Raw genomic sequence first — 27541 nt, 5'->3', positions numbered from 1 at the left:
CGGCATGTGAGAAATGCAAGAATGCTAAACGCTACCCTCAAAATTTCAGAAATTTCAGCTTCCTGAGAAACAGGAGAGAGGAGGAACCACCATCTCAGAGCAGTCCCAATGTTTACTCCCCCGCTCGCTTAACACACCCGGGAGGAAATAACGTTGCTGAACTTAGTAAGTCACCACTAGAGTATGCTCATTGAATCAGTGGTGATTCGGGGAGTTAATGCCTCCATAAGTCCCATCGATTCAAGTGGGCCGACTCTAGTTGTAAATTTATACCAGAGTACAGTGGTGCCTCGCTAGACAGTTACCCCGCATGATAGTTTTTTCGCTAGACATTGACTTTTTGCAGTCGCTATAGCGATTCGCAAAACAGTGGTTCCTATGGGGGAATTTCGCTGGACAATGTTTGGTCCCTGCTTCGCAAACCAATTTTCACTAGACGATGATTTGCTTTTCGCTAGACAATGATTTCGCTAAACAGTGATTTCAGTGGAACGGATTATCATCGTCTAGCGAGGCACCACTGTATCAGCCTCCTCTAGTTGTGCACTAAGCAATGGGATTTCAGCCACTGTATTGAGGTTGCACTTAGAATATTTCTGGTCCTTCTACAGCTTGACTTTCCAAAATATAATTCCATCTTAGATTCACCTTCAACTCTGCCTCTTACCGTGTCTGCATCCATCATTTTACATTTCAGATCCGTCGTGTCGGCTGTTGTTGCTGCTGCGTAGCTATCAGAGGTTGACGTTTCAAGACCGTCCTGGAAGACAAGAAGGGATGAAAACAGTTCAGCTCAAAGTCAGGATCATCAGGGAGTCCATGGAGATCAAGACTCGTCTTTCTGATCACCCCATGGATGGGCGTGGAAGCTGGATGGTGAAGAAAGCTGTCAGGGGAGGGAAAAAATGGATTGGTTTGAAATGCGGCGCTGGACGAGAGCTTCGCGAACAACTTGGTTGGCCAGAAAGACCAACAAGGGAGTCCTAGAACAAATCAAGCCTAAACTCTCACTGGAGGCAAAAATGTTGAAACGGAGCTTGTCCTCCTTTGGACACCTCACGAGAAAGCAAAGGATTCTCTGGAAAAGACCCTCGTGCTGGAAAGGAGGCCGTAGGAAAGGAGGGAGACCAACCACGAGATGGACTGAGCCCCACTGAGGAGGACTGCTAAGAGCAGGGCTTTAGAGGTTCCCTTCTTCCTACGGTTGCCATACGTCGGAGGCAACATGAAAGCCCACAACAACACAATAATAAGAAAGAAATGGCAACCAAAGTGATATGCCACAAAAAGTGGCTTTGGACGGCTACCATCTCCCTGTCCTGGCATGGCTGGGCACAACCTTTTCTGCAGCTGTTTCGCATCGAGTTACCCATTAACTAGTCAAAAACAGCCCCCAGTTCTGAAAGGAAAGCTTCACTCCATTAACCAAACAACACGGTGACCCCGGTGGGGGAAGGGTGGGCAGAAAAAGGAAGGGGATGATGCTGGTCTACTCAGACCATCACCCGAGGCCCTGCAATTTGTTCCCTGTTGAGCCATGAGCCGCTTCCACCCCAAGCAGGCCCCCTTTTGTCGGTGGGCTCCTGATCACAAAAGCCCCTCCGGTGGGAGGTTCGGCTTTCTTCGGAGGTCTTCATCGTTCTGCGTCCACCCCCTTGATGCCTCTCCTCGCACTGATGTGGCTTCAAAATTTCAACACTCGAAACATCTAAAGCTTAGAAAAGAGAGTTATTGGATGAAACGCAGATTGTTTAATATTCTTATGAAAGGGTGGGAGAGAACCACCAAGTGTGCTGTCCTCCCCGGAGAAACATCAAGGAGTGACTGATGGGTGTATCGTGGGAAAACTAATTAAAATAGGTGATTGGGAAATGGGGAGGATCAAAGCGGTCGAAGTACAGTGGTGCCTCGCCTGACGATGATAATCCATTCCAGCAAAATTGCTGTAGAATGAAATTGTTGTCAAGAAAAAGTTAAAAAAAAACCCATTGAAATGCATTGAAAACTGGTTCAATTCATTCCAATGGGCGTAATACCTCATCGTGCAGTGACAATCCTCCATAGGGTGGCCATTTTCTGGTGCCTGTTAAGCGAGGAACCCATCCTAAACACAGCGGGCGGCCATTTTGAGAGCTGCCGATCAGCTGTTTTAAAATCGTCATTTAGCGAGGAGTCAGTTCCCAAAGCAGGGAACTGATCGTTGTAAAGTGATTTTTCCCCATTTAAACATCATTTTGTGATCACATTAGCAATCGCAAAAACCTCATTGTAAAGCAGATTCATCGTCTACCGGGGTAATCGTCAAGCGGGGCACTACTGTATTCTTAGCTGAGGGGAGACAGAAGTGGGTGGAGTTAGATTTAATAAAGTGGGATGAGATAAAGGAGGAGGAGGAGGAGGAGGAGGAGAAGGGACAGAAGGTGAAAGACCACAAGAGTGTTCAGACAGAAGAAATGAGAAAGACAAGGTATAGATTTATAGATCTAATAAAAGAATCTCCCAACTTAAAGATGGGAGGAGGCTTGTTACCAGATCCTCCCGTGCCTGTGGATTTCTTATGTCTTTATTTAAGATGTTTTTACCCTGCCTTTCTCCTAGAAAGGACCCGAGGCAGCTCCCAGCTTTCATCCGGTCATGCTTTCCCGGGAAGGAGGATGTCAAGGATTCAGAAAGCCTCCCCTGCCCCAAGAGATGATCTACTGCTTAAATAGGGAAGAGATTTAGCGCTACAGTGCTTAGCCTGCTTGAAGTTGACGTCTGCCATGAAATCCATCTGGTTGGAAGCCTTCAACCAGCACTCAAAACAAAAAAAGCAAACAAACAAAGAAACACACCTCCAGGAATGAAATCTATTTCTTAAGTTATTCTTAAAAATAGAATCACTGAATCATGGAGTTGGGAATTCAAATCAAAGCAAATCAGACAGAGGGCTGTCTTAATATCCTCTTGAATGCCTCCAGAGTTGGAGGGCTCCCCACCTCCTGAGGTCATGGGTTCCATTGTCGTACTGCTCTAACAGTTCAGAAGTTTTTCCTGATTTTCAGACTAAATTGAGCTTTCTGTTGCTTGAGCCCATTTTTTTATGTCCTGCAGTCTGAGATTTCTCAAAGAGAAGCAGCTTTTAAAAGAAGAAGAAGAGCAATACAGTTTGAAGAAAACTTTAGATGTGAATCTGAGTAAATTCCAAATTCTTTTGGCACCAAGTAGAAAAAGGAAGGAGACTGAAGCTTTACCTGGAAAAACTCATGAATCAGAAGCAACACCTTCCTTCTCACTTAATCAGACTGAAGAACACATTTATCATTATTTCCTTCTGGCCCGCAGCAATATTTTTTTCAGCCACTAGTCAACATTTATGTAGAAACAGCTGCTGTAAGTGGCATAATTAGCTTTCTGGAGGATAATCTGGATATCACTATGTGTGAAATTCATCTTGAGAGCTTCCCCTGGACCACCACCCACTTCAAATATGTCTCACATCCGTACAGGCCACAGAGAACAACACTTTGTGTGGCGCTATAGAACATGGCGGCAGCAAAACTGGCTTTTCCATTTGAGGAATGCCTTTCTACTAAATAAGATATAAAATCAGCTGATTCCTTTCCTGAAGAGGGATGGTGAAATGAAGATGTAAATTTCGAAGCCACATGGCAAAGGACAAAAACATGTATTCTAAAGACCTTGTTAAACCAGAATGTTTTATGCTGTGGGCGTCAAACATTGCAGTTATTACAGCAATACTGCAACATTGCAGAATTGAGACTCTGATGTGCTTCAAAATGTTCTCATGTGTGCCAAGTATGATCTCTGTGTGTGTGTTTTTTTTGGGGGGGGGGATCCAGGAGAGATACACATCCTTGAGCAGCTGATACTGGGCCTGATTATTCCACTGCCAGCTGATCAAGATGGGAGAGTCCCAAAGATTTAATCCAGTACACAATTGCACATGCCTCTCAGACAGAACAAAAAGCTGGTGCACATCAAACCACCACCGTGTGGGAGATGGGGTAACAAATCTTTCCCTACTTCTCTAAATGTAGACACCCTTAAGCACATGTTTTCTGCAGTTCTGGCGCCTTTCAAACTCTGCAGGACACACAGTTCTTGTATAAGTCTGATCTTGGAGTCTGTCCCCCTGACAATTCTTTTTTTTAAAATGACTTTCTTTCTTAAGCTTATTCTTCCAGATTGTTTGCACACCCAACAGCTTGATGAACAACCCTGAGTCAGACCCTGTCACCTTGGTTCACGCGTTTTCCCTTCCCGCCCATGCACACCCCTTAAGCAATTTTCGAAGATCTGGCCTCCAATGCTGTCTTTTGATCCCATCCTGCCCCATATTTCAACATGATGTGAAAGGTCATTCTGTGAAGGGATGTACTGTACAAATGAAGGATGTGTGGTCTCTCTTCCGGCAAACATGCAGAACTGGACCAAATTGGAATATGTATTTCTAGAGTGACTTGGGCAGTAGCTGAGAGCTGCCTACAGCATTCCCAGAAATTTCATCCAGCAAGTTTGTCTTGCAATTAGAGAAAGGAAAATTTCAGGGAAACTAAGAACAGAAGGTTGTTTATCTCAGAAATGAACCTTCCTTGACCTTCCTCATTAACTAAACCATCACAAGAGTGAGATTTTTGCAAGTAATTCTTTCTTTCTTTCTTTCTTTCTTTCTTTCTTTCTACAGCTCAGTGCTAGTGCTATTGCACTAGGGCACCTAAACACCGAGAGGAGGAAATTGCCACTCTGCCCTTGTTTACAGCTTATGCAGTAGTTCTTCTGTAGCTGCGCCTCCTGCAGGGCAACAAAAGAGCTACATTAACAAGATGCAAGCAAGGCTGCTTAATCAGTTTCCTCCTCTCCCTGTGGGGCCAATGAATTCAAACAGACCTGGGAAAACTCAGATTCCCTGGTACAACTTCACCAGGAGTGAAATCTGATTTCTCTCACTGGGTAGCTGCAGTACAACGGGCTAAAATACTTGGTGGATCTGTGAAACCATTGGTCCAGCCAACTCAGCGTTGACTGTTGTGTGTCTGGCACTCGCTTCTCTTGAGCTTGTAAATCTTTTTTTCCCATCAGAAGTCTGACAGCTGCAATTTAAAAAAAGAAAGAAAACTCCAAAGGTCTCACCTTTTTATGGTCCAGGGAAAGAATCTTTTCCAGCCCCTCTGCCTGATACACTTTCAGCAGAAACAAGGCAGTCAAGAGTCTGTGCCAAGAAACCCTGAGACTGAAAATCCTTCAGTCTCAGGGTTTCTTGGCACACACATCCATTTTCATTCCATCACCACCCGGTCCAACGAACGGCTGCTGACCTGATTACATGCCGTGATCTTCCAACACCCAAATCTCTCCAATTCTTAAGACCTTCAGGAAAGGCTCTCCTGAAATTACCGAGGCCCGCCTGAGATATAAGGAAGGAATGGTTTCCTCCCGCTCACGGAATGGGCTGCCCAGAGTCACAGCTGGATTCCATCCTCACTGCTTTTAGGAAAGGTGTGAAGACATGTTTTCAACTGGCTCGTGACATGGTCTAGGATTCCAACTGTTGGAAGACTTAACTGATGGCACGCGTTTTCTTGGCCATGCTTCGTTTTATGGGATTTTAATGATTCTCCAACTGGCGAAACGTCAGGAAGAACAACCTTCAGAACACGGCCAAAGAGCTTCAACAAAAAAGAAGAAGAAGGTCTAAAACTCAACAAAGCCTGGCTCCCAATACTGAAAAATACAGCCTGCAAATGGTCAATTAACTCTACCCAGCCACAAAGACCGGTGATCACTGCACACAAAAGACCAGCTAACGACAACCATCAATCACAGTGACTGATCATCTCTTCCCCTTATCATAACAATACACCCATAACAAAAACCATGCCGATCACCATAATCACTCATCTCTTGAAAAGGACAAAAGCTGATCCCACAGCTATAAATACTCAACTATCCCACAAACTGCACCAGAGCGCAGACAGAATTCTGACTTCTGTCCTCTGAAGATGCCGGCCACAGAGACTGGCGAAACGTCAGGAAGAACAACCTTCAGAACACGGCCAAAGAGCCCGAAAAACCCACAACAATCAACAACCACAAAAGACTTCAGAACGATTGCTTAGCTTCATTAGACGTTGACCCCGGCTTCTTCAAGAAGGCCCCACCCCTCCTTGGGAATCCACCGATATAGGACAGAGCACAAAATCAAAGCAATTTCCTGACGGCAGCCCTTGACGAGAAGAAGCCGACGAGGGGAAGTGAGGTTCGCACAGAGAAATCAAAAGCCCCAACAGAACTGCTGTGAAGACAACACTGACTATGAATTCCATCCTAAGCCTTCAGAACAGCTGGAACAAGGACCATGAGAATACGGAGGCATCCCTAAAACCTGTGCCATCCACGCCAGGACAAAGACACAGATTCAAGGGAAAATTTTAACGGTGGAAGCCCGCAGTCGTCCAGCACCAGGAGAAATGGCTCCAGGCAACAAAAAGCAAAGCAGGTCAACAAGTAACAGCTTGCTCACTGGTGAAGTGTTCTGTGCGGTATCGGTCCATATGATCCTCATTCCCCCCCCCCGCTAATAAAGCTGAGCTTGATGGTCTCTTTCAGAGGGATTCGCCAACACACTGGTACCCAGTCTCCAGTTTTACCCAATGCATCTTGACTAAACAGGGGAAACAGACTCGACTCAGGTGACACACACCCCACCTCCAATGACTCACTTTGCAACTCGGAACCCACCCAATCCTCCCTTTTTTTTCTAGGGGAAAAAATCTTGTTTTTAACAGGGACTCAGGCTTCGGGCTTGGTACCGAAGACTCGGATATGGCTTTTGCTTCTCTGCACCCGGCTTTTTAAAAACCCGACCTGCACAGTTAAAAAGTATCACTGACTTTTTTTCCTTAACAGATTTCCTCCGGTGAAAGGGGAAAAGGCTGAGAAACAACAGGAGAACATGGGTGGGCCATAAGCGGAAGATGGCAAAAATCAGCCTCTTGTAAACATCTCTGGACGAGGCAAAGTGTGATCACACGGCATAAAGCATTGTCACAAAGCATCCCTAATGTATTATCCACTGCTCTTTGGAGCACTGAAGACTCAAAATGCCATCTGCCTGCAATCCACCGTGATGAAATTTACCAGTCCTCCTACCGAAATACTCAACTGGAAATCTTAACTGGCTTCCAGGGTATAAGAGTTGTGTAGACCGATAAGTTGTGAAAGAGAAGAGACAGCGGGAAACCCTCGGGAGCGGTTTGCCACATTGGGATGGAGCATGGGGAAGGCAAAAAGCACAACGCCATCCCAATCATCTTTTGCCAATGCATGGCGTGCGTCTTCCTCAGTCCCCACCTTTATTCCATAAAACTGAGAGTAATGCTCAGGAAAAGTGAAAAGCGGGAGGGACCGAGGACGGCTGCGCATGAAATGGACTCACTCAGCAAAGGAAGCTACTGCAGCCTCGACTTTGCAAGGGGCTGAGCAGGACTGTTCACCAAAGTACTTTTCAGAGGTTATCATCATGCAGGTTTAAAATCAAAATGATGGCACATGGCCACAGGAGGACCAGAGGAGATTAGATTCAGTTAGATTTGTGTGTTGTGTGATTTCACACCGTGGGCAGGGAATATTGTGCGGCTTAACTGATGATAAGCCATTAGAGCAGAGATGGGGGGGAAATCAACATATGCTCATCATTTTTACCAATCAATTCCAGTCTGTGTCGCTTTCATAAGACTTTCCCCCTCTGTCTGTTTTGTCTGATGTTCATCTTTATCTGCAGTTTTTAAATAAGAAAGATTCATGGCTTCCAAAAACATACAGTCTGGCATCTTCATGACCACGCCCCTGAACTCAAGATGAATAAAAATTAAGCACCAATAAAGCTAGCTAGTCTTTAAAGGACCCCCAAGATTCTTTGGAATGAATCTTATTCCTTTTTTTCTCACGTGATAATAGCCTGTTGAGCAAGTGGATGTATTGGTTCAAAGCTTGTGTAAGAAAAAGTCCAGTCATTCAATCCTCAGCATGGTTTGAGTTTTGCAACCTCGCATGCTGCCAACTAGTCGGTTTGACTGGAAGGGGCCTTTCTAGCCTGGGGGTGACTGTCAGTCTATCCAGTACTAAGCAGCTGTTCCTTCCCACCTCTGAATTCAAAGAGAGCCCCTCTTCTTTGCTAAGTGCGTCCATTCCCTCTCTTTAATCTGTTGAAAGGCAGCTTGTTTTGTCTGCTGTTGATTTGTTCACAACCGTAAGTAATGAAATATGGGGGTACTGATACCTTAAGTGCCAGTTAATGAGAAAGTGGGGGGGGGGGACTGTCTGGGGAAACTGTAGTTCTTCTCCTTGTCAGTTTCTGCATTGGGTAGCAAAAGGAATTTTGCCAGAACTTTAAAAACTTATATGTCTTATTCTCACAGGAATGAAGCCTTGCCGGTTTTCTCTCCTGGTTTGGTGAGCTGATTTTTTTTGTTTTACAGGTCTCAGCGGGAGTCCTGGTGCCTGCAAGGATTAGATTTACACTAACTGTGCAATGGACCAGAATGAGCAGAGAAGGCTCCTAGTTTGCACCTAAGGTGGCCTCCTTGCAGCTTTTAATAACCAGCCTCTCCCTCTGTGCTTCTGACGCCCACGTGGGTTTTGTGTTTCACAACAGGAGAAGACACTCAACAGTGTACACTCTTGGGTCCCCTCTAGATCCAGCTAGCACTGCTCGTGACAAGGGCATGATTTCAGCCCCCCAACATCTGGAGGGGCCGCATCTACCCACTCTGGGCCTGGAATGACTAGCTGCTGCATTCAAGGTCTCTGGCACGGGAAATTTCCCAGTCCTAACTGGAGATGGTGGGTCTTGAACTGGAGGCCTTCAGCATGGGAATCCAAGAGGCCGAAGACTACACTACCATTCTATGGCCCCTCTCCTGCCTCTCCCCACTGGCTATATAGTCTGGAAAGAAGACAGGCTTCACAACAGCTGCAAATCCCAGCACACCCACCCCAGCCAAGAACCACGCTTTGGAAACCCGACCATAACTGTCGTTTTTGAAGTTATTGCCCTGTTAGTCTACGCAAGCATTTCAACAAGAAACACAAAACAAAACAAAAGTGTTTTTTTTAAAAAAAAAAAACCAAGACCAGCTTCTTCCCTTTCACTCTTGATGCCGTTATTGCTGCTTGTACAGAACTGTGTAGCCCCCACATTCTTGTTATTAAAAAAAAGAAATAAAACTCAGTTACGAAAGGCGGTAAAGGGTGGAGCAAAGCAGCGCCGCTTTTCCCTGGCTCCCACGGAGAGGACCGAGACAGAGTGGGGTGCGACTCACTCATTAGCAAACAAAGCTGTGCATGTTTGAGATGGAAAATGCAGATTGTGAGTCTGATTTTTTAAAAAAATATTCATCAGCCCTCTTGCAAAATGAGGATCGGCCACGCCTGTCACCTCCCCTGAACATTCACCTCATGCCTCCCACCTGCAGGTGCAAGACTGCTGCCTCATCCTTGGCAAGGCCCTTATCGGAAAACGGAACACACACCCAGAATGCGGTCAAGCCAGTAAGGTCAAGCCAGGCATGCGCCAGGGGAGCGAGAGTGAGCCCATTGCAGCCCTCCTCGAAAATCCACCTTCAAGACTCCCATCTCTAGACTCTCCCTAAAAGGAGCAGATTTCACAGACGGACATCTAACCTGGAAGCGTGTGTGTGACGTTTCCAGTGACCTCTGGAAAACCTTGGGCCAGGCAAGCAGGGTTGCCTTGAATCTCTCGTGGGCTGGAGGTGGTTCTCAATGAAGTTTCCCCCTTCTCTGCGGCTGCGCTCAGAAGGAGACCAACACCGTAGGGTTTGCGTGAAAGACAAGCAGAGCCATAGGATCTGATGGAATGGGGAAAGAGTTCGCTTCTCAGACCTCTTGGGTTCAACACTTTCCCGGCAATCATGCGACACGCGGGAGATGATGATCCAGCCCGACTCTGCTCCGTGTCCAAGCCGGACCCTTCAGTAAGGCTACTTTCTTTCGGAGCGGGGCTGTAGCGATTCCTGCAGGGCCAGAAAGGTGGTTTTAAGGGAAACCTCTCCCAGCAAAGCAACCTTTTCTGGCCCAACCAGGCACGACCCTTTCTCGCTTTCCGATCACGCCCTCACACTTTCCCCAGAACCATCCCCATCCTTTCTGCCTCTAAAAAGGGCCTGGTGATGATTTGCCAGGTGGGGGGGGGGGTCTAGAATCCCCGATCCTGGTTCCCCTCGCAGCCTGACCCCGATTTGTGCAAACCTCCGTACAGCGTCAGGCCCAACCACAGGTATTGAAATGAAACAGGCCGTGCCATTTCAGGGACAGGATCCAGCCACTTTGCTGAAGCTAAAGAAGCGCCAGCTCTGGCTGGCACCTCAACCAAGGATCGCCTGAAAATGATTTCCAGCGATTCAGGCCTATGCTGCTAAATGACAAATCTTTTTTTGACCTGACACTATTTTCTTGCACTATGCTGATGCAACACACCTCAAGCAAAAGAGCAGAGAGGAACACGTGCCAGCTGGCACATAAATGCCCGGCTCGTTATCCGAAACGAACAAAGGAAGCTAAAAAGGAACCAGAAGCAGACAAGAGCCCAGGACTCAAGGGCTGCATGGAGCCAGGTGGTTTGTGGGCACCTTTCCCCGAGAGGCTGCTGGGTCAAGAGCTAGCAAGGGCACGATAAAGCAACGGTCAAGGGACCCACGATGCCAGGCAGCCCCACCGCCGCAAGCAGCTCGGCCTGGCAGAGCCTAAACAAGCCGCTCCTTTGGTGCCAGGCAGCTATGGCGCTGCGTCCATGGACACTTCCGCATCTCGCCTGCCCGCCCGCTTGCATTTACACCCCGTCAATGGCATTTCAAGGGAAAAAGAATAAGAACCCGTTTGTCTCGCTTGGCTCATTCCCTGAACTCACTGGACTTGTTTTCCCAGAGTAGAGACAAGGAGAGCCCCCGGGGGGCATGGAAGGAGCTGGCCCACATGCTGGCCGGCTAGCGGAGGGGGAAGGGGCTCTGATTGCTGACACGCTGGTGTGCGTAGGCACAAATAGGCACAAAGGCACACACGCAAAAGGCTTGGGGGGTTCGTCCTTGGGCAGAGAAATGAGGAAGCCCCTTAGATGAGCAAGACCACGGAAGAGGGCCTGGGAATTGGGGAGGGGGGTTTTCGTCTAGCGAGCATTTACTTCCCTTTTCTCCTAACATGAACATCACACTCCCCCAGTCAAGACTGTGTGTGTGTGTGAGAGAGAGAGACTCTCCTTCCCTCCCTACTCACAACCACCTTGTAAGGTAGGGCAGGCTGAGAATGTAGGACCAGCCGAAGGTGGCGTTCTGTGACCCAGAGGGGATTTGACGCCTGGTTTTTCCGGACGCCGAGTCCACCATTCTCAGCCCGGCCCCAACCTTGGCTCCCACGGGGTTTGTCCTGCGGCACCAGGATGGTTATCCGCGGTCAAAGGAGAACTCTTATTTCAAATGGAATGCAGGTCATTCGACGAGGATGAGAGGCTCCGATCTCCAGGAACAGAGGAGGAAGAGGAGGGCAAAAAACAAACAAACCTTGCCTCCATAAATCTGTTTAAGCGTGTTGGTGCTCCAACACTCTTTGCTTCCTGACAGGTGTGGACGGAGTCCTAAGCAGCCACCCTCACAATTCAACAGGCCACTATTCTGCGATACAAGGATATCTGCAAGCGGGATCTGAAGGCCTTAGGAATAGACCTCAACAGATGGGAAACCTTGATGTCTGAGCGTTCAGCCTGGAGGCAGGCGGTGCATCATGGCCTCTCCCAATTTGAAGAGACCCTTATCCAGCAGGCCGAGGTGAAGAGGAAGTCACAAAAGCAGCAAAACCAGGGAGCTGGACAGGGGACAGATTGGATTTGTCTTCAGTGTGGAAGAGATTGCCACTCTCGAATTGGCCTCTTCAGCCACACAAGACACTGTTCCAAGTCCTCCATACAGAGCACGGCACCATAGTCTTTCGAGACTGAAGGATGCCTAACTAACTACTATTCTGTCAAACTCCATATTGTCAGCTCTGACTGGCAGAGGCGGCTCTCCAGGTGAGGAAAGAAGCCTTCCTTATGACTTATTTTCCCACATCACGTAAATGCCAGTGTGAGCCACCCACCACCACCCATCATCGCCTTTTGGGAACACTGTCAGGAACTACTCATTTTTTTATTGCTCTGTTTTGGTTCATTTCCAGGGCAGGCCATCGCTGGGATTCAACCAAAGCAGAGGTCAGTCTGCTTTCAGCTTCCCAAATCTCCTTTCACTTTCCATTAAGTGGCTGAAGCAGACAGCTTAGCCGTTTAAGAACACTGCAAAATTGAAAACTTCCTTTGCTCCTCCGGAGGGCAGGGAGAGGAAAGAAGCAAAGGTGTTTTATTTTAAAAAGCCTAGTTAGGGCAGAATTGAGTCGCTATACCTGTTAGGAAGGGGAGGTCCAGCTCCCTTCTGAAAGAAGAAAGAGACAGGCTGGGACAAGAAGGAGGATCTTTCTTTGGAGTTGTTCTTTTCTCTCCTTCTAAAGGGAAGTGGGCTCCATAGGGTCACGGGACTCACATATGGCGGGTGGATGCTAGGATCGCACCGACTGGCCCACCACCCTTCGATTTCACCCAATCCAGGCCCCTTTGGCTTAGAATGCCTAACCACGTCCCATGTCAGCCTGTTGCAAGATGTATGACAAGCAGAACAGCCGAAGCCTAGGCACCAGCTCCATGGGATGAGCCCAAATTCCCTGATCATACAAGCTGTTCTCCACCCCAGATCAGCCAAAGGCGTCCCCTTCCTGGAAGCTTTGTTGGCCTCCTCTAGGTTTTCAGAATGTGTAACAGGAACGGCACACCCCTTGCTTGAAGAACGTTGGATGGGTGGGCGAGGAGAGAAGGCTTGAGGGCTAGAAACATGGGCTGACGGCCACCTCTTCTCACTCCCTGTTCCGCAGAAAACCCAAAGCAGGTAGGGCCAACCCTTACACCTGATTGTCAGCACACACTGACTCATCCACGGGGAAAGGAACTGCTGCCAAGCGTCACCTTTCCCCTCGTGACATGCACCTGTCTCACACACCTACGCTTTGCGTTATTCCATGGGCGCACTGAGCCAGCAGGTTCCCGTATTCCCACAGAGAGGACTGGTGATGAACCCATCATCTTGACTCTCCTGGCGAGCCTGTCCATTGCCGCTTTCCATGCTGCATGGAAACTGACAGACATCGGTCAGGCCAGGTCTTGCAGGCATCACAAGCAGGAAAGCAGGATGTCCTGTGACTGTGAGGGTCTCCGCACACACCCCTGCCTTGCACAGCCACTTAGCTCACCTTTTAGTTTGCAGTTCTGGGCCCTGGAGGTGGCAACTAACCCACTGGGCTCCTGGCCACTGTTTGTCAACACGTGGCCACAGGGACCAGGCTCAACCTGACCAGGCTTGCCCTGAAGCAAAACCAGGGTTTCTTTCTCTTGTACAAGGACCTTTAATGGCTCCAAATGTCCGACCATAAACCAGCCTTCTTTCCCATCTCTGAAGTTTGAGAAACAAAGTTTATCCGAGGAGTGGAAGGCGCAGGGGAGCTCAAGGCTGCCGCGGGACGAAACTGGGTTGGTAATGATTAGCCAAAGAGGGTTGGTGGCAACGCTTCCCGCCGGGCGCTCCATGTTTGCTCTGCCAGCTGCTGCCTCCACCCAGCCCTGCCTTTCACCTGGACGTGATATGGAACGGGTTCTCAACCTAGAAGCGGACGGCCAGCCCTTGCAAGAGACAAGCCTCGGTCTCAAGGTGGGTGTGTTCCTCTTTGTCCACGTACAGAAAACGCAGAGCCAGGAGGGTGTGATCTTGGGCAGAAAAAAGGGCAGGGGAAGGTGGCTGGATGAGAAAGGTGTGCGAAACCATGAAGATCCACACAGCCAACGGGTCAGATGAAAAGGTATCCCTTCCGCCTTCCTGGGCCCACTGAGGTCAGAGAGATGTATTTAGGAAGCCAGCAAACAGAACAGGAAATCCGTGACACCTTCCCGGTCATATTCTCCAGCAACCAGGTGCCTGTGAAACTGAAATACTGTAAATATACAGGGTGCTCAACCCATTTTAGAGGGGCAAATTTCATGCTCAGAACTACATAACAATGATGATCTTTTCTGCTTTCTTTCGAAAAAGAGGCAGGAGTGAGAGAGGCCAGTGACGGTGAAGAAGAGGAGGCAGGATAAAGAAAAAGAGAAGGAAGGGTTGTTTTTAAAGACACTCCCCTACATTTTCCCACACAGAGGGGAAAAACAGCTGGACAAGCCACCCATTCCAGGAGAAAGGTGAAGGGAACATCAGCATCGTTCCAACGGGGGTCACTCAAGACAGTGGTTTGCAACAGCTGTTTAGTCTTTAGGGGCTTCAAAAAACAAACAAACACCAAAAACACCGGGGTTAAACACACACACCGCCTGGTCCAAGGACTTTTACATGGTCGAATATCAACTAAGGATTACACCGGGAATAAAGAAAGAAGCTTCATACAGGGTCAGTGGAAGTGCGATATAAGTGGACGTCCGTGGGAATGTGAAAAAAGAGAAGGAAGGAAAAACCGGGGGAAATGGGAACACACGGATTTGGGAAGCAGAGAAGGATACCTCTGCAATAGCAAGCAGTTAGCGCTAGAAACTCAGGTTTTCTGATATCTAGTAGAAGAATGCTGGAAATTCAGAGAATGAGCCATTGCATTCCAAAATCTTTTGGGGTGGCTTGGTTTTGAATGGGGAATTAAGAGTAATTAGCTGCGCAAATGGTGGAGATCAAATTTACTAAAATAGATTAATGCAAAGGGTGCTTTTTTTTTTTTTTTTTGCACTCTCCTTGGGAGCACGGCAGTGAGAAATGTCAGGATGAATGCTGGCACCCCACACATTATCTGTACACTGCTTTCCCCACTAATACATGGGAATCAGAGGTAGACTGCCCCTGAATGGAGAGGTTCGGCTTCATTCATTTATTATAGTTCGGCCAGCGTGATGCCCCCATTAGAGTGTTGGACTAGGAGTTAGAAAATCCAAATCCAGGTTCTGGCCTCTGCTCAGCCATGAAAAACTCACTAGGGAGAACAGGAGAACTTAGTTATGCCCAAACAGACACTTATAGATCCCTTGCCCCCTCCCACTACTGTCTCCCTTTTGCCACCCAGCTAGAGAGGACCAACAGCAGCCACGGACGACACAAAAGAATAATTGACACTATCAGCATTTTCTGACGGTGGCAACAAAATCGCTGAACTTGAAAGGCAGCCCTTCTGAGAAGGAGTAGCGTTTGTTCTCAGTCCTCCCAGAGTCGTAACGGGTTCAAGCTACCGGAAGCCACAGTTAGGCTGAATATCAGGGAAAACTTCTTAACTGTTAGAGTGGTACGGCCATGGAACTCACAGCCTCATGAGGGAGGTGGCGAGCTCTCCAGCGCTGGAGGAAATCAAGAGAAAATTGGACCACCCTCTGTCCGATCTGCTTGGATCGGGATCTCTGCCTTGAGCGAGGGGGGGGGTTGGACTCGGTGGCCTTCGAGGCCCCCCCCCTCCCCACTCCATGGTTCTGTGATTCTATGAACTTGGTTCAGGGCTTCTTTGAGAGAAGGCCTCCCTCGTTCAGGACTAGCAGCCCCATCACCAAAAGCAGGGGCACAAGACTCTGCCCTGCCTGGTGGCCACAAGAGCAGGCGCCAGCGGGGCCCGTTGGCAAGAGCAGCTCCCACTCAGGGATCTTCCTGGCTTGCAAAAGGAGGAAACCCGGGGCTCAGATTTCGAGGAAGAAGCTGGGCAGGGTGTGTACGGGGTGTGTGTTTTTGTGTGTGTGCACACCATCTAGGCCAACCTCTCGGTCTTTTGCAACGGCCCCTGGAGCACCTGTTTCTGGAATTACCCGGAGGCGGCCGGTGCGCTTCCTGCGTTGAGGGTGGGAGGCCCAGTACAGGTGGGGAGAGGCCGGTGGGGAGGAGCCGTGCCAGGGAGGGGCGCAGGGGATTCACACGGACCAATTAAGGGGTCTGGTAAGAGGCAGGGAGGGAGGCAGGAGTGGGAAGGGGCAGCGTGAGCTGCATGCAACCGCTCCCCTCTGCCCTCTGGTTCTGTCATCCACAGGGAAAAGGAAGGATGATTTGGCAAAAAGAGTGGGGGAAGGGTGAGGAAACCTGGGTTGTGGCGGTCTTCCCCGATCTGTACATTCAAGGGCCGTGTGCCCTTTTTCATGTGCCCCCTCCTTTGGCGCAGGAGGCAAAGTGGCAGCCAAGTTCATGCCCCCTCATTGGGCGGCATCCATGGCATGGGTCACCCCCCATCGGCTCTCCCATCACCTCCTGCCCCCTAAGCTCTGGCCTTTGGGCTCCCGAGGAAGGGGTGGCGGCCGTTGGAAAAGTTGTGAGAGATCCAGGCCGAGGGCGTCACCTCTGAGGACCCCAGAGGCTAAGCCGGCAGGTGGAGAGATCCGTGGGAAGAGGCATCGCATGACGACTTTCGGTTTGGAGAGAGAGAGAGAGAGAGACTGAGGTGCAGAGCAGACGTGCTCTCTCCTGCCTGCCTTCAGCATGTAGATCCCTGGTTTTGGCATCCGGCTGAAACTCCAGAGGTTGGGAGTTCGAATCCTGCCCGTGCCTCCTTGAGAGGGGCTGGACTTGAGGCTCTCTAGGATCCCTCGGCACTCTGCTTTTCTAAGAAGGTTCTACTGTAACTGGATTATTCTTTCACCTGCATCCAGGCGTCCAGAATAACAACCCATCCTGAACCTCAAGAGACCCCCCCCCCATGCAGGGATTGTGTATTTTCCCCACTTTTGTATTTTCTTCGAGGGGTTCCCTCTCCCTCCCTCCCCAATGCTCCCCCTCCGTTCTACAGACCACGTTGTGCCAAAGGGAGACTCTTTGGAGAGGCCCAGGGATACTCCCCGGTTCAAAGAGGCGTTATAGCAGGGAGGTCCTTGCCCGGCCAGGGGACTCCCCGGCAGACGTCGGACCCGTGACTCTCGCTTGGTGGGTGTAACGGGTGGTCCAGCCTCGGGTCAGGGGGCGCGCCTTCGTTCCCTCTCCGGTTTGGGTCGCGTCGGCCTCCCTGCCGGGCTTCCGCGCATCCCTTGACTTAAACCGTCCGTCCAGTCTTGGCCAAGCGCCCCCGCCCGGCCCGCAATGGCCCCGTCCAGAAGGGCAACGCGAAGGGACCGAAACCTCGTTCCCACGAGCAGGGGAGGAGGAGACGCTCGGCTTTCTCGCCCAACGTTTCCTCAATCCCTCCCTCGTCTTCTTTAACTCCCCAGGGAAAGCGCGCCCGGACTGAGCGGGTTTCCAGGGCGCACAGCCGCCGAGTTTCGTCCCTTTTCCCCTCCAGGGTCCCCCTCCCTGTTGAATGCCTGCCTGCCTGCCCCTCCGTGGCCAAAGGGGCGTGTGCTCCCCCCCCGCGCGCCCCCGCAACCCCAGTTACCTGCGAGGGGCCGTCCAGCCAGCCGACGCGGTACTGCTCCAGCCAGCGGCGGGCGTTCTCCGAGTGCCGGTGGGGGGGCCCGTCCAGGGCGGCGCGCACGTCGGTGCCGGCCCGCTCGCGGAGCACCTCGGCCCCGCCCGGGTGGAGGGCCACGAAGGACGAGAGGTCGTAGACGCGCCGGCCGGCCAGCACCAGGCACCGGCCCTCGGCGCAGCCCTGGGCCACCTGCGCCCGGCTGTAGGCGCCCGGACGGGTCGGCGGAGTCATGGGCGCGGAGCGGAGCGGAGCCGGACCACCGACGGCTGCTTCTCTGCGCCCCGGCGCCGAGTCTGGTGCGTGCACCTGCCCCGGGCGCGCCGGGTGGATATATGTAGGAGCCGGCGGGCCCGCCCTGTCCGGCCCCGGCCCCCGGGCGCCCGCCTCGCTCTCCGCCCTCCGCGGCGGCACAAGAGTCCCCGCCGGCGACTACAACCACCAGGCTCCCCCGGCCAGCGGCTGGAGAGGTCGCCTGCTTTCCGCCCCTCTCCAAGTTGCTTTGCCAAACTTTTTCGGACGCGCCTTCCATCACAATGCAGGCGAGGGATTTCTCTTCTTCTCCCCCCCCCACGCGCGCCTCAATGCCAAAGGAAGCAAGAGTAAAGAGTGCGTCTGAGGACGTGCAGAGCGCGCCTCTGTGAAGAGGGCTCGGGTCCTTTGACAAACCTGGAGGGGGAGACCTAATGTACCGGGACGGTCCCGAAGGTTTCGGGAGGGACGCAGGAGATCATTTCGCTCCTCTTCCAGTTGCGCCGAATGTGCGCCAGATCCTTCGGACGCCAAAGCGTTCCCCGATCCGACCTGAGCGAGTCAGCCGATGGCGCTAAAAAGATCCACTTGAAACCGCGGAAAGTTGGAATACTTTGGTCGCGGAACTGAGAGAAAGGAAAAACGCAGGCGGTTCGCAGTGGGGGGGGGGCGGGGGGAGTCCTTCGAGGAGAAAAGAAGTGGAGAATGGAGAAGAATTAACAGCCAGACGGGATGCCCCACAGCAGCTTTCTAGAGGAAATCAAAGCTTACCCGACTCTCCTGCTGGATTCGGGTCATGCCCAAAGTTCAGCAGGAGAGGGACAATAAGGAGCACAAATCCTGAAAGATCTCCTTTATTAACTTCCGGAATTGAGAGGATGGCCAGTGAAGCAAGAGGAGGGGGGAATGCTGTCACTTTGTGCTATGACCGCGCCTATGGCAGCGCTAGGGATGAGCGATCTCCAAAATGCCCTGTCTTCAGCAGTCCTGCTCAGCTCTTGCAAACTCAAGCCTGGGGTTTCTTTGACTGAGTCCGTCCATCTGGTATTTGGTCTTCCTCTTTTCCTGCTGCCTTCCGCCTCTCCGGGCACAATGGTCTTTTCCAGAGAATCTTCTTGCCTTCTCAGGAGGTGCCCAAAGTAGGTCAGCCTCTGTTATGTCCTTTTTGCCTCTAGAGAGAGTTCAGGCTTGATTTGATCTAGGACCTGCCTGCTTGTCTTTCTGGTGGTCAAGATTATCTCCCTTCCAGCATTACATATGAATAAAAAAAAATTCCTGACAGTTTTCTTTGCTGTTCAGCTTTCACACCCATACAGGAAGACAAGAGCATGGATGGTCTTGGTCTTGAACATCCAGTGATAGATCCTGACACTAGCACTTTTCATAGAAGTAGCCCTGTTTGTCTGTGCAGTTATATCAGACAAAAATAAAACAAATAAACCAAAATAAAAGAGGGGGCAAATTGTGGCACCTTAAAGATGAAGCACTCGATTTTCCTATGAGCTTTCGTGGCTCAAGCCCACTTCCTCAGACATAAGAGGGAGATTACACGGCTGTCATACTTGTACATGGTCCCATGAACAAGTGAAGATCCAGATTATGGGCAAAGTGAAAGTGAAATAAAGGAGCTGGATGATAAAACTGTGAATAATCTCAAAGGTAAATCTGCAATGTAACAAGAGCAGAGTGGAGGCAGAGTGGGAATCCATGTAGCATTTCACACTTGGTCATGGCTTAAGAACCTTTGGCTGATATTCAGTCCTTTGAAGTGGGTCTCCAGCATCTGCATGCATCTTTTTTCAGCAGTGTCTGTTTCAAGTCTAGTTCTGTAGTGTTTTTCCTCCCCTAAAATGAGTACTTTTAGGTCATCCAAAGCGTGTCCAGGTAGACCGAACTGTCTTGAATCAGGTTCTTGTGTGTTGCCATTCCTGATCTCCAGTTTACGTCCATTAATTCTTTGGTGCCGAGATTGCCCCGTCTGTCTTACGTAGAGGGCAGAGGGACACGATCGGCAAAGGGTGCCACAGAGACCACATTAGCAGAGGAAGAAATAAATGTGCCCCGGTGTTGCATGTGACATTGTCACACCCGTAATTGTATTGCCAGAGTAGATGAGGGGATGTCATCTTAGGACTTAATTACACTGACTGTAAAGATTACGGTTATATCGACTCTGCCGCAATTTAAATCATTTTATGAGTATACATTTCTGTTCACATGAAGCAATTCATTTGGCCAACCGATTGATTTTTCCCCCCAACCTTGTCACCATGTTTTTTTTTAAAGGACCCAGTCCCTGAACTGCTTCTATCCACGTTGGTTTGGCATGTGTGTGAATGTTGCTGTTGAATTACTTTGCACCCACTTGTGTTTTCGGCACCACGGGCACTGGAGGGCTACTGCGCTTGATCCCTTTATTTATTTCCAAATGCTAAGCCGTGCAAGTGGTTTTGGTCTCTGGTTGCAGAGCCCGAGGTCGGGAATCCGATTCCCTCACTGGGCCTCCTTGACAGGGACTGGACTCCAGTGATCCACAGGGTCCTTTCCAGATCTGAACTTCTAAGATCAAGGACCCCATACTCTCTCCCCACTGCATCACTTCTTTCTAACTTTCATCTCTCCCCTTGTCAATGTGGAGAAACATCCCCACCTAGTGTCCTTTGACGAAGCGCCCGAAAACCGAAGACCGGCCAAGAGAAACCTTGCGTTATAGGAAGCATCTTCCCAAAATGCCTTCTAAAGTTTTTTTTTCCACAAGAATTTAGATGCTGCTTTAGCGATATATCATTTTTAAAGAGGAAAAAACAGAAAGCAATTTTAGAGTAGCGTGCTCCGGAAACCAAAGAGGAAATGAGTCGATTTCCTTGGGATGACAGGTGTAGCCTACAAAACCCGTTCAAAGTTCAAGAAATGTATTGAAAGGACACCTCCTCCTGCAATGAATTTTTGGGCTTCTCGTTTAGAATTGTTCTGGACTATTCACAAAATATCGGTGCACGATCCAAGGGGGTGGACTTGACAACCACAGGAGTCTGCTGCTTGTTTGGCTTTTTAGTGGTCTAAAGGGGGGGGGGGGATCGGCGATCTTGCATCTTTGTAATATTGCCATTGATCATTCTATTTGGGTCCATCCCAAATATTTGCGGGGAGCAAGAGACGGTGTTCCTACTGACAGGATCCAGGGCACAAGGAGGAATGTCCCAAGCAGTGGCACATGCCCAAGAATGGGAAATATGGGCTAGAGGCTTGAAATCTCCATTTGAGGGTCCTTTCCCCACTCTTTAGTATTCGTAGAGTCCTAGAATCATGGAGTCAAAATCATGGAGTCTAGACCCCTTCTAGGGGTCTAGAAGGCCATCAGATCCAACCCTCTGCTCAAGACAAGAATCCCAATCAAATCTGACAGATGGTTGTTCAAACACCTCCCGAGGTCATAAGTTCCATTGTCGTACTGCTCTAATCCAAAATCCAATAAATAATAATAAATAAATAACAGTTGAGAAGTTTTTTTTCCCCCCTGATATTCAGTCAAAATTTGGCTGCCTGTAACGTGAGTCCATTATGATGTGTCCTGCACTCCGGGATGACTGAGAACAGATCCTGCCCATGTATGACAATATTTCAGGTCCAACCTTGAGTCATTATGAAGCATCCCTGTGGGAGTAACAGGACAAAGAGACAGGTGTCTCCACCCCCCACCCCCTAAGATTTTAGAAGCCAAGGAGGCCGATATATGGGTCTACCATCCTCCAGACCTCATGTAAACTTTAACCAGAATATGAGCTCCTGTTTGGTTTTTCCCAGCCTTCTCTGACATTGCTCGCCACCTGCCTCCCTCTGTCTCACAGGCACACAAGATCCCCCATGGAAGGTCTGAAATATCTAGGGCATCACAGGTGGCTTGGATCTGTCCTCCTTCAAATTTCCACCCCTCTCGGGAAAACACCCGAGGTGATATTGCACCAAAGAACTGGAGTAACATAAGGGTTCCTCCGCTTACTCTGGTGGCAACTTACTGCACGAAGCAGCAGACTTTCAGCCGTAGTTTTAAAAGCTAATCGTGCTCCCTCCTCTTCCCGAGAGCCACTTTCTGTCCCTGGGTAGTGAGGATAACCTGATGCTCCATCAGCGACATCCCGCCCCCAGTTCTGATGATGGCTTCTGCCAGAGCAGCCTTTGTCACTGCGGCAAACGGGCACTGTCATTCAAGCCACAAGACAGACAATCCGGTCCTGGGGTTCTTCTTCCTTGCTTGCAGGGTCCCTCCTGTTGACATCTTCTGTCCCCAGGCATATCTGGTGGCCAGCTTACGGGTAAAGACATCACCCCCACACCAGGGCACAGGGACCTCTTAGCAAGACGGCTCCTCTTGAGCCACTAGCTTTCCAGAGCGAGCCCTTCATCAGCAAGAGCCAAACAGGAAGCAAGAAGGGGATGATGGGGGCACGGCGAGATTTCAAACATCAGAGACGGGCAAACATTTATTGAGTATGATTGCATTTGTCACTAGCATTGTCTTTGAGTGTTTGGACAAGATGCTCGGCTATATCTGGTGCTCAGAAGCGCCCAGTTGAGATAACAAGTTGAGATAACAAGAGACTGTGGGCAGGAAGAACTCCGTAGACTCCTAGAAGGATGGAGCCAGAAGGGGCCTCGAAGGCCATCAAGTCCAACCCCCTCCTCAATGCAAGAATCCAAATCTTACTGTATCTGAGAGATGGTTGTCTAGTTTTCTTTTGGGAATATAGTTGGCTGCAATGGTATGCACGCTGGAAGAAACCCCACCGCATTCAAGGTCTCCGGGCCAGATTCCTCCAGCCTGCCTTCCGTGCGTACAATGTTCTGCCATTTGGCTGGTGGGTCTTTCCGAAGCAGGGTCTCCTTGCAGTGGTCTAAGCCTCGTCGAAACCAACAGGATCCACCTCCAGCTTGTGCAACACTCGGCCAAACTCAGAGGAGGTCTGCAGGAGGAGCACTGTCACGACGCGGGCCTTAACGCCTCCATTCATTTTCTGTCTTTAGGTCTCTTTCTTTTTTCTCTCTGATAGCTTACAAGCAAGAAAATGCACAGCAGGCATTAGATAACTAAGTTCTGGAACGCATTGCTCTGTGAAGGCAGGCTGGACCCTTTTTGTCCTTCTGTCCTCAGACATTCTTTTTCAGGCATGCTTTAATGCACCCATTAAAAAGACAACTTTTAAAGGCTAAAACCAGCAAGGTTAAAAATATCGATAATAACGAAACAGCTATTGCCGTATATTAAAAACAATAAACAAAATCAATGCTGGGAAAACACATTTTAAATCAACAAGGCACAACAAATCCATTTTAAAAACCCCTCTCAGACAGCCAATTGCTAAGGAAGGCTTGCCTGAAGAGGAGGGTTTTCATCTGCCCGATCCAATTTGTTTTCATCGTTAAAGAGCCACGAAGGGAGCCTGCACATCTCTTCCGCCTCCCTCCATCCCTCCTCTTCCCTCTGGATCACAGGCACTGGTGATTTAATCCATTAATTTGTAGCAGGAAAGTCAAGGAAGATCCATTTCCACAGTAAAGACCATCCTGTTCTTCTCGTTTGCCACTTGTTCAGCCTCTTCCTTCCACCCCCTTTCCCCATATCAATTTGCAACACAGGAGCGTCAGGATGTAGGTGTGGTGTGCCTCTCCGGCTTGTTAATGCCTCTGAGCCCTTTTCTCCACCCGACGGCTGCCCCGAAATTCATGCATGCTCCTGATGGAGTTCATTTCCGCTCATTTGCATTTCCAAATATAGCGGCATTTGCCATTTTCTTCTCATAGCCCAGCCCAGTGTGACATTTTGACTTTCGCTGCACACCACGCAGTCTCTTGCGGGCCCTGCTTCATTTTTGCCACCCCTTGCACAAGGGGAAAGCTTGCCCACCCCTTGGCAAGCAGAAGGCCCCCAGGGAGAACGAGTGGAGCGAACTCCAACCTGCAGGACTGACCGGGAGCACCCCATGCTCTGCATCTGCTCATAGGAGTCCAGTCATAATACTTAATCTTTAAAGGACCTTAGATTCTGCACAAGCTGGTCCCCCACAGGCGTTTTCACTGTTTTGCATATGGAACAGAGGAGGTTGTTTTGTTTACTGATTTTGGGGTCTTTGATTTTCCTTCTCCACCTTCACTGACAGTCTTTAGAAAAGCAAATGAAGTCACATTAATGACTTAAATGCATGTTTCTCCTTCGCCACTCCAAAAGACCAATCTTGGACAGATCAGCAGGACAGAAGTAGGTAAATAAATACATAAATACATGTTATTTTCCCCCTGCCTTTATTTATTTATTTCTGCCACCGCCGTCCTTGTTCCATGTGAATTGCCCAAGAGAGCTACTCCGGTGTTGGCTTTGAGCCTACGGTGCCTTGCAGTGGGGGCCCCCCACCAGTATAAACGGTGTGGCTGCCTGCCATCTCCTTTCCATGCAGAAGCCCTACTTCCAGCCGGCCTGTCCAAATTGTCCCAGATACACCCCCCCTCCCTTCTCGGTGAGAGCACAATAGCTGCTCATAATTCATTCATGCCTTCCCTCGTTACCTCCACTCTTGGGGTAACCTGAGCCAGCGGAGGTGGCCATAGGTCCTGCTGAGAGAAACCTGAACAGGCCTGATAGCCTGAGAAGGGGGGGGGACGCCATGCACTGTGCAGGCAGGAGCTGTCCTGCGCAGACGCTCTCCCTTGGCCTCCCACGCAGAGCCCGTGCGTACCTATAAAACTGGCAGGCAGGCAGCGAGACTCTCGTGATGTGAGCGACTCTCCGACCACACAAGACGCCTCTTCGGAACTGTCCTGTACCCAGTGAGGAATGGCCACTTTTGTCCCGGTAAGAAAATACCCATCTCTTTGTACCCATTTGTTTACCTCATGAACTGCTGCTGATATTTCCTTATTTCCAGCTGGGTCTGTGCAGCAGATCCTGCTTAAATCACAAAGGTTCTGAACTGTAACGGTCCAATCTGGACCACTTTTCATATGCAGACTGGATCAAAGCCGAGCAAACAGATTCAATTCAGGGGTAAAACTGACCAAATTTTCAAATCTGGGGCACAAAGAACTTCTGCCTATTTCTGGGTTGTTCTTTTTTTAAAAAAAAACACACAAAAACATTAACTTTGTCTAATATGGAAGCTCCCTGCCTTGAATCTGGTATGTTTACTCTCTTCTTTAGGGTCGAGCGTGCCTCCAGATTTCAGAAACAACAGGGCAAAACATTAAATAGGTGGTATGGTAGCTGTTGTGCTGGCATTGCATTGACTTTACAGAATTTCTACTGCTTTGGTTTGAGATCATAAACTGATCTGGATGGGGTATAACATGCCCTGGACTGAGATCTATCTGAAACTCTGAACTGGCCAACACACCAAATTGCAGGGTGCCTGCAAAGCTTTGATTCCATGTTTCTCCACAGAGAATAACCTGGGCCGGATCTTTCTCTATGGGGATTCTCATTTCATCGTTACAGCATCAGACCAAAAGGTTGGACTCCAAGGCCTTCCTAGTCCTGTCCATCTCCATTATTCTGTGATTCTATGACTGCAGAACTGAGCAATAGATACTGACTAAGGCAAGATACAGAAGCTTGCTGAAGCCACAGCTTTGCCTAAGAGGCTAACCACCAGTGGCCCTTGGAAACAACAGGTTTGGGGATGCTGTGGATCCTCTCCGGGTTTTAGTCAGCACTTTGAGAGAGCTATCCAATGCAAAATAAGTTCAGCACCTTGGACAATTCCTGTGGATCCAGACTGAAACTCGGAGTGGATTTACATCACACCCGAAATGGGAATCACTTGCTGCCCCTGCCATTTGATTACAACAGTTTCCACGGTCCGAAACGGGGAAATATTTGGATTGTGAACAAGGAAACATTCTGCCCAGGCTGCTAGAGTGAATGTGGAGGTCCAGCCCTTGGAAAATTTCTTTCTTTAAATGACCAGCTCCAGAATCCTCCAGCCTGCTTGGGGGGGATTCTGGGAGTTGCAATCCAAAAAAAGGAATGCTTTCAACCGGAGGACTAAAGAAATGTAGCTTTGGGGAGGGTCCCTGGAAGAAGCTAGTGACCTGGTCCACAAGAGGATCACAAGGCATATAGTACTGCTGTCCCTGAAGAACCAACATCAAAAAATGGTCTCTGAAATGAGCCTGTGATCAAACTCCTCATTTTCACTTTAGGGCTGATATCTCAAGTTTCCTCCATGGGGTGGAAAGAAATTGGCTTCTAGTCCTCCTTTTTGCCCCTCCGTGGAAGCAACAGCAGGCTTCAAGAGGGTTCATCTGCATCAGGGCAAGGGAGGATAAGTAAACCCTCCCTCCCTGGTCCGAGGTCTCTCATCTGCAAAGTCTGGGGTGGGGTGGGGAGCTGCCAACCAGGGGACAGGGCCAGCATTCAATGATAGAGCATCCAAAAAGGGCCAATTTCAACCCAAGATGCCTTCAGGTAGGACCCCAGGTAGGTCACAGCTGACCTTCCCTTACTTTGCCTTACTCACAGTATGCCTCCTGCTATGGGAACAAGCAAGCGGTGCAGCTTCTGGGCAGGAACAGCTACTTTTCCCTCTTCGCCAACCCTCCTTGCTTGGTCGGCCAGCGCCAGCGGCTGGCATGCCAGGCTCCCGAAATGACCCTCCGACAGATCACCCAGCTCATTCGCATCTTGCGGCAGCTGAACCTTCGGGACTCCAAAGGGAAACAACCGCCCGAGCCACAAAGGTAAGTAAGTGGCCCAAAGAGTCCCCGCACAACATCCCGTAGGGATCCATGTACAACCCTGGGTCGTGGAAGTTCATGGGTGGGCCCTAGAATGAAAAAAACAGCTTCCTCTGGAGTTTCCGGAATCTTAGCTTAACCCGGTGGGTCTCACTGGATCCCATTTGCTTTCCAGGAGCCGTTCCAGCAGTTCATCTGCAGAATCACAGCCTTCCCGGAATTCAGGCCAGCATTGTCTGTCTTGCTTCCACCCAAGACGAAATTCTGGTCCACCGTGCATTGACCAAACGGCTGTGAATTCAAGAGGCTGACGTGCGGGACCCTTACGTCAGCCCATCACCTTTCCAGCTTCTTTCCCTCTCCCCAAAACAATAGGATCGAGGTCATGCCGGATGAACCATCCAAAACAAGCAGACAGCAAAACTCCCCTAGAAGAAAAAAGAAAAAGGTCCCGTGGCACCAGTAGGTCCGTCTGTGGCTGTAATCCACGGAACAGAGAAGGCTGGACTGCCACGTGTTTATTGTAGCATCCTCTTTGGGGGAAGTAGTGTCCTGCCAGGTACACAAAATGTTTATTGGCAAATGTCTGAAGTTTGTATGCATTGAGAGGAAAAGGGGGGAAACAAGTATCATATTATAAAAACCTGTGACAATATAGTTACTATTTGTGGCGTCACTTCTGGTGCGTCGGGGCAAGCGGTACACTGCGGTCCATGAAAGCGTCTATCCCAATGAATCCATAAAGGCTTGAAAATGCCACAGGATGCTGGAAAGACAGCTATCCTCTCTGTAAAGCTTCCCACACTGACCCACGATGCAATTCCCATCCACTTCCAGAGGGGGGCAGGGCAGGGTCAGAAGAAGGAGGAGGACCCAACACTAAAAAGACCCAGCTAGGCTGCTGACCCGTCCCTCTTTCTCCAACCCCCCTTCTTCTCCCGGTCAAAGAGACAGATTGTATGTTCTCTTTTCCACCAAGTACACTCTGCAAAACAGGGGCAGGGAAACCCCCAGGAGCCGGGCCCAACCTCTCTTTCCCCCGAGATAAAATATTTCATTTTCCAGCTGTTCA

General features: G+C 49.8%; 2 protein-coding genes and 1 long non-coding RNA gene across 4 annotated transcripts in view; 2 read left to right on the top strand and 1 right to left on the bottom strand.

The window, feature by feature from the left end:
* The window catches only part of FA2H (fatty acid 2-hydroxylase), a 34550-nt gene extending 16633 nt beyond the window's left edge, over window positions 1–17917 (bottom strand). Inside the window, exons 1-2 of the mRNA XM_072980484.2 lie at window positions 17461–17917; window positions 668–760 (exon numbers count right to left, since the gene is read on the bottom strand). Of these exons, the coding sequence (XP_072836585.2) occupies window positions 668–760; window positions 17461–17727 (360 nt within the window). The 5' untranslated portion in view covers window positions 17728–17917. The remainder of the gene's footprint in view (window positions 1–667; window positions 761–17460) is intronic.
* On the top strand, window positions 13679–14818 carry LOC144584393 (uncharacterized). The gene is made up of 2 exons (XR_013538610.1): window positions 13679–13799; window positions 14178–14818. It is a non-coding gene; the product is annotated as an uncharacterized LOC144584393 (long non-coding RNA).
* LOC144584396 (uncharacterized) lies at window positions 17917–26892 on the top strand. 2 transcript variants are annotated; one of them, XR_013538618.1, is made up of 3 exons: window positions 17917–19404; window positions 26255–26472; window positions 26645–26892. XR_013538618.1 is itself a non-coding variant. In XM_078380475.1 (3 exons), exons 1-3 carry the CDS (start codon window positions 24572–24574, stop codon window positions 26778–26780), a joined length of 372 nt encoding a protein of 123 aa, XP_078236601.1. In that variant the 5' UTR covers window positions 23845–24571; the 3' UTR covers window positions 26781–26892. The 2 variants fall into 2 exon arrangements, 1 of the variants encoding a protein (XP_078236601.1); XM_078380475.1 differs by lacking the exon at window positions 17917–19404 and adding an exon at window positions 23845–24589.
* The last annotated feature ends 649 nt before the right edge of the window (window positions 26893–27541 follow it).

This window comes from Pogona vitticeps, chromosome 10 (genome assembly GCF_051106095.1).
Source record: "Pogona vitticeps strain Pit_001003342236 chromosome 10, PviZW2.1, whole genome shotgun sequence".
NCBI classification, from domain to species: domain Eukaryota; kingdom Metazoa; phylum Chordata; class Lepidosauria; order Squamata; family Agamidae; genus Pogona; species Pogona vitticeps.
This window is presented reverse-complemented; position numbering and strand designations above follow the sequence as displayed.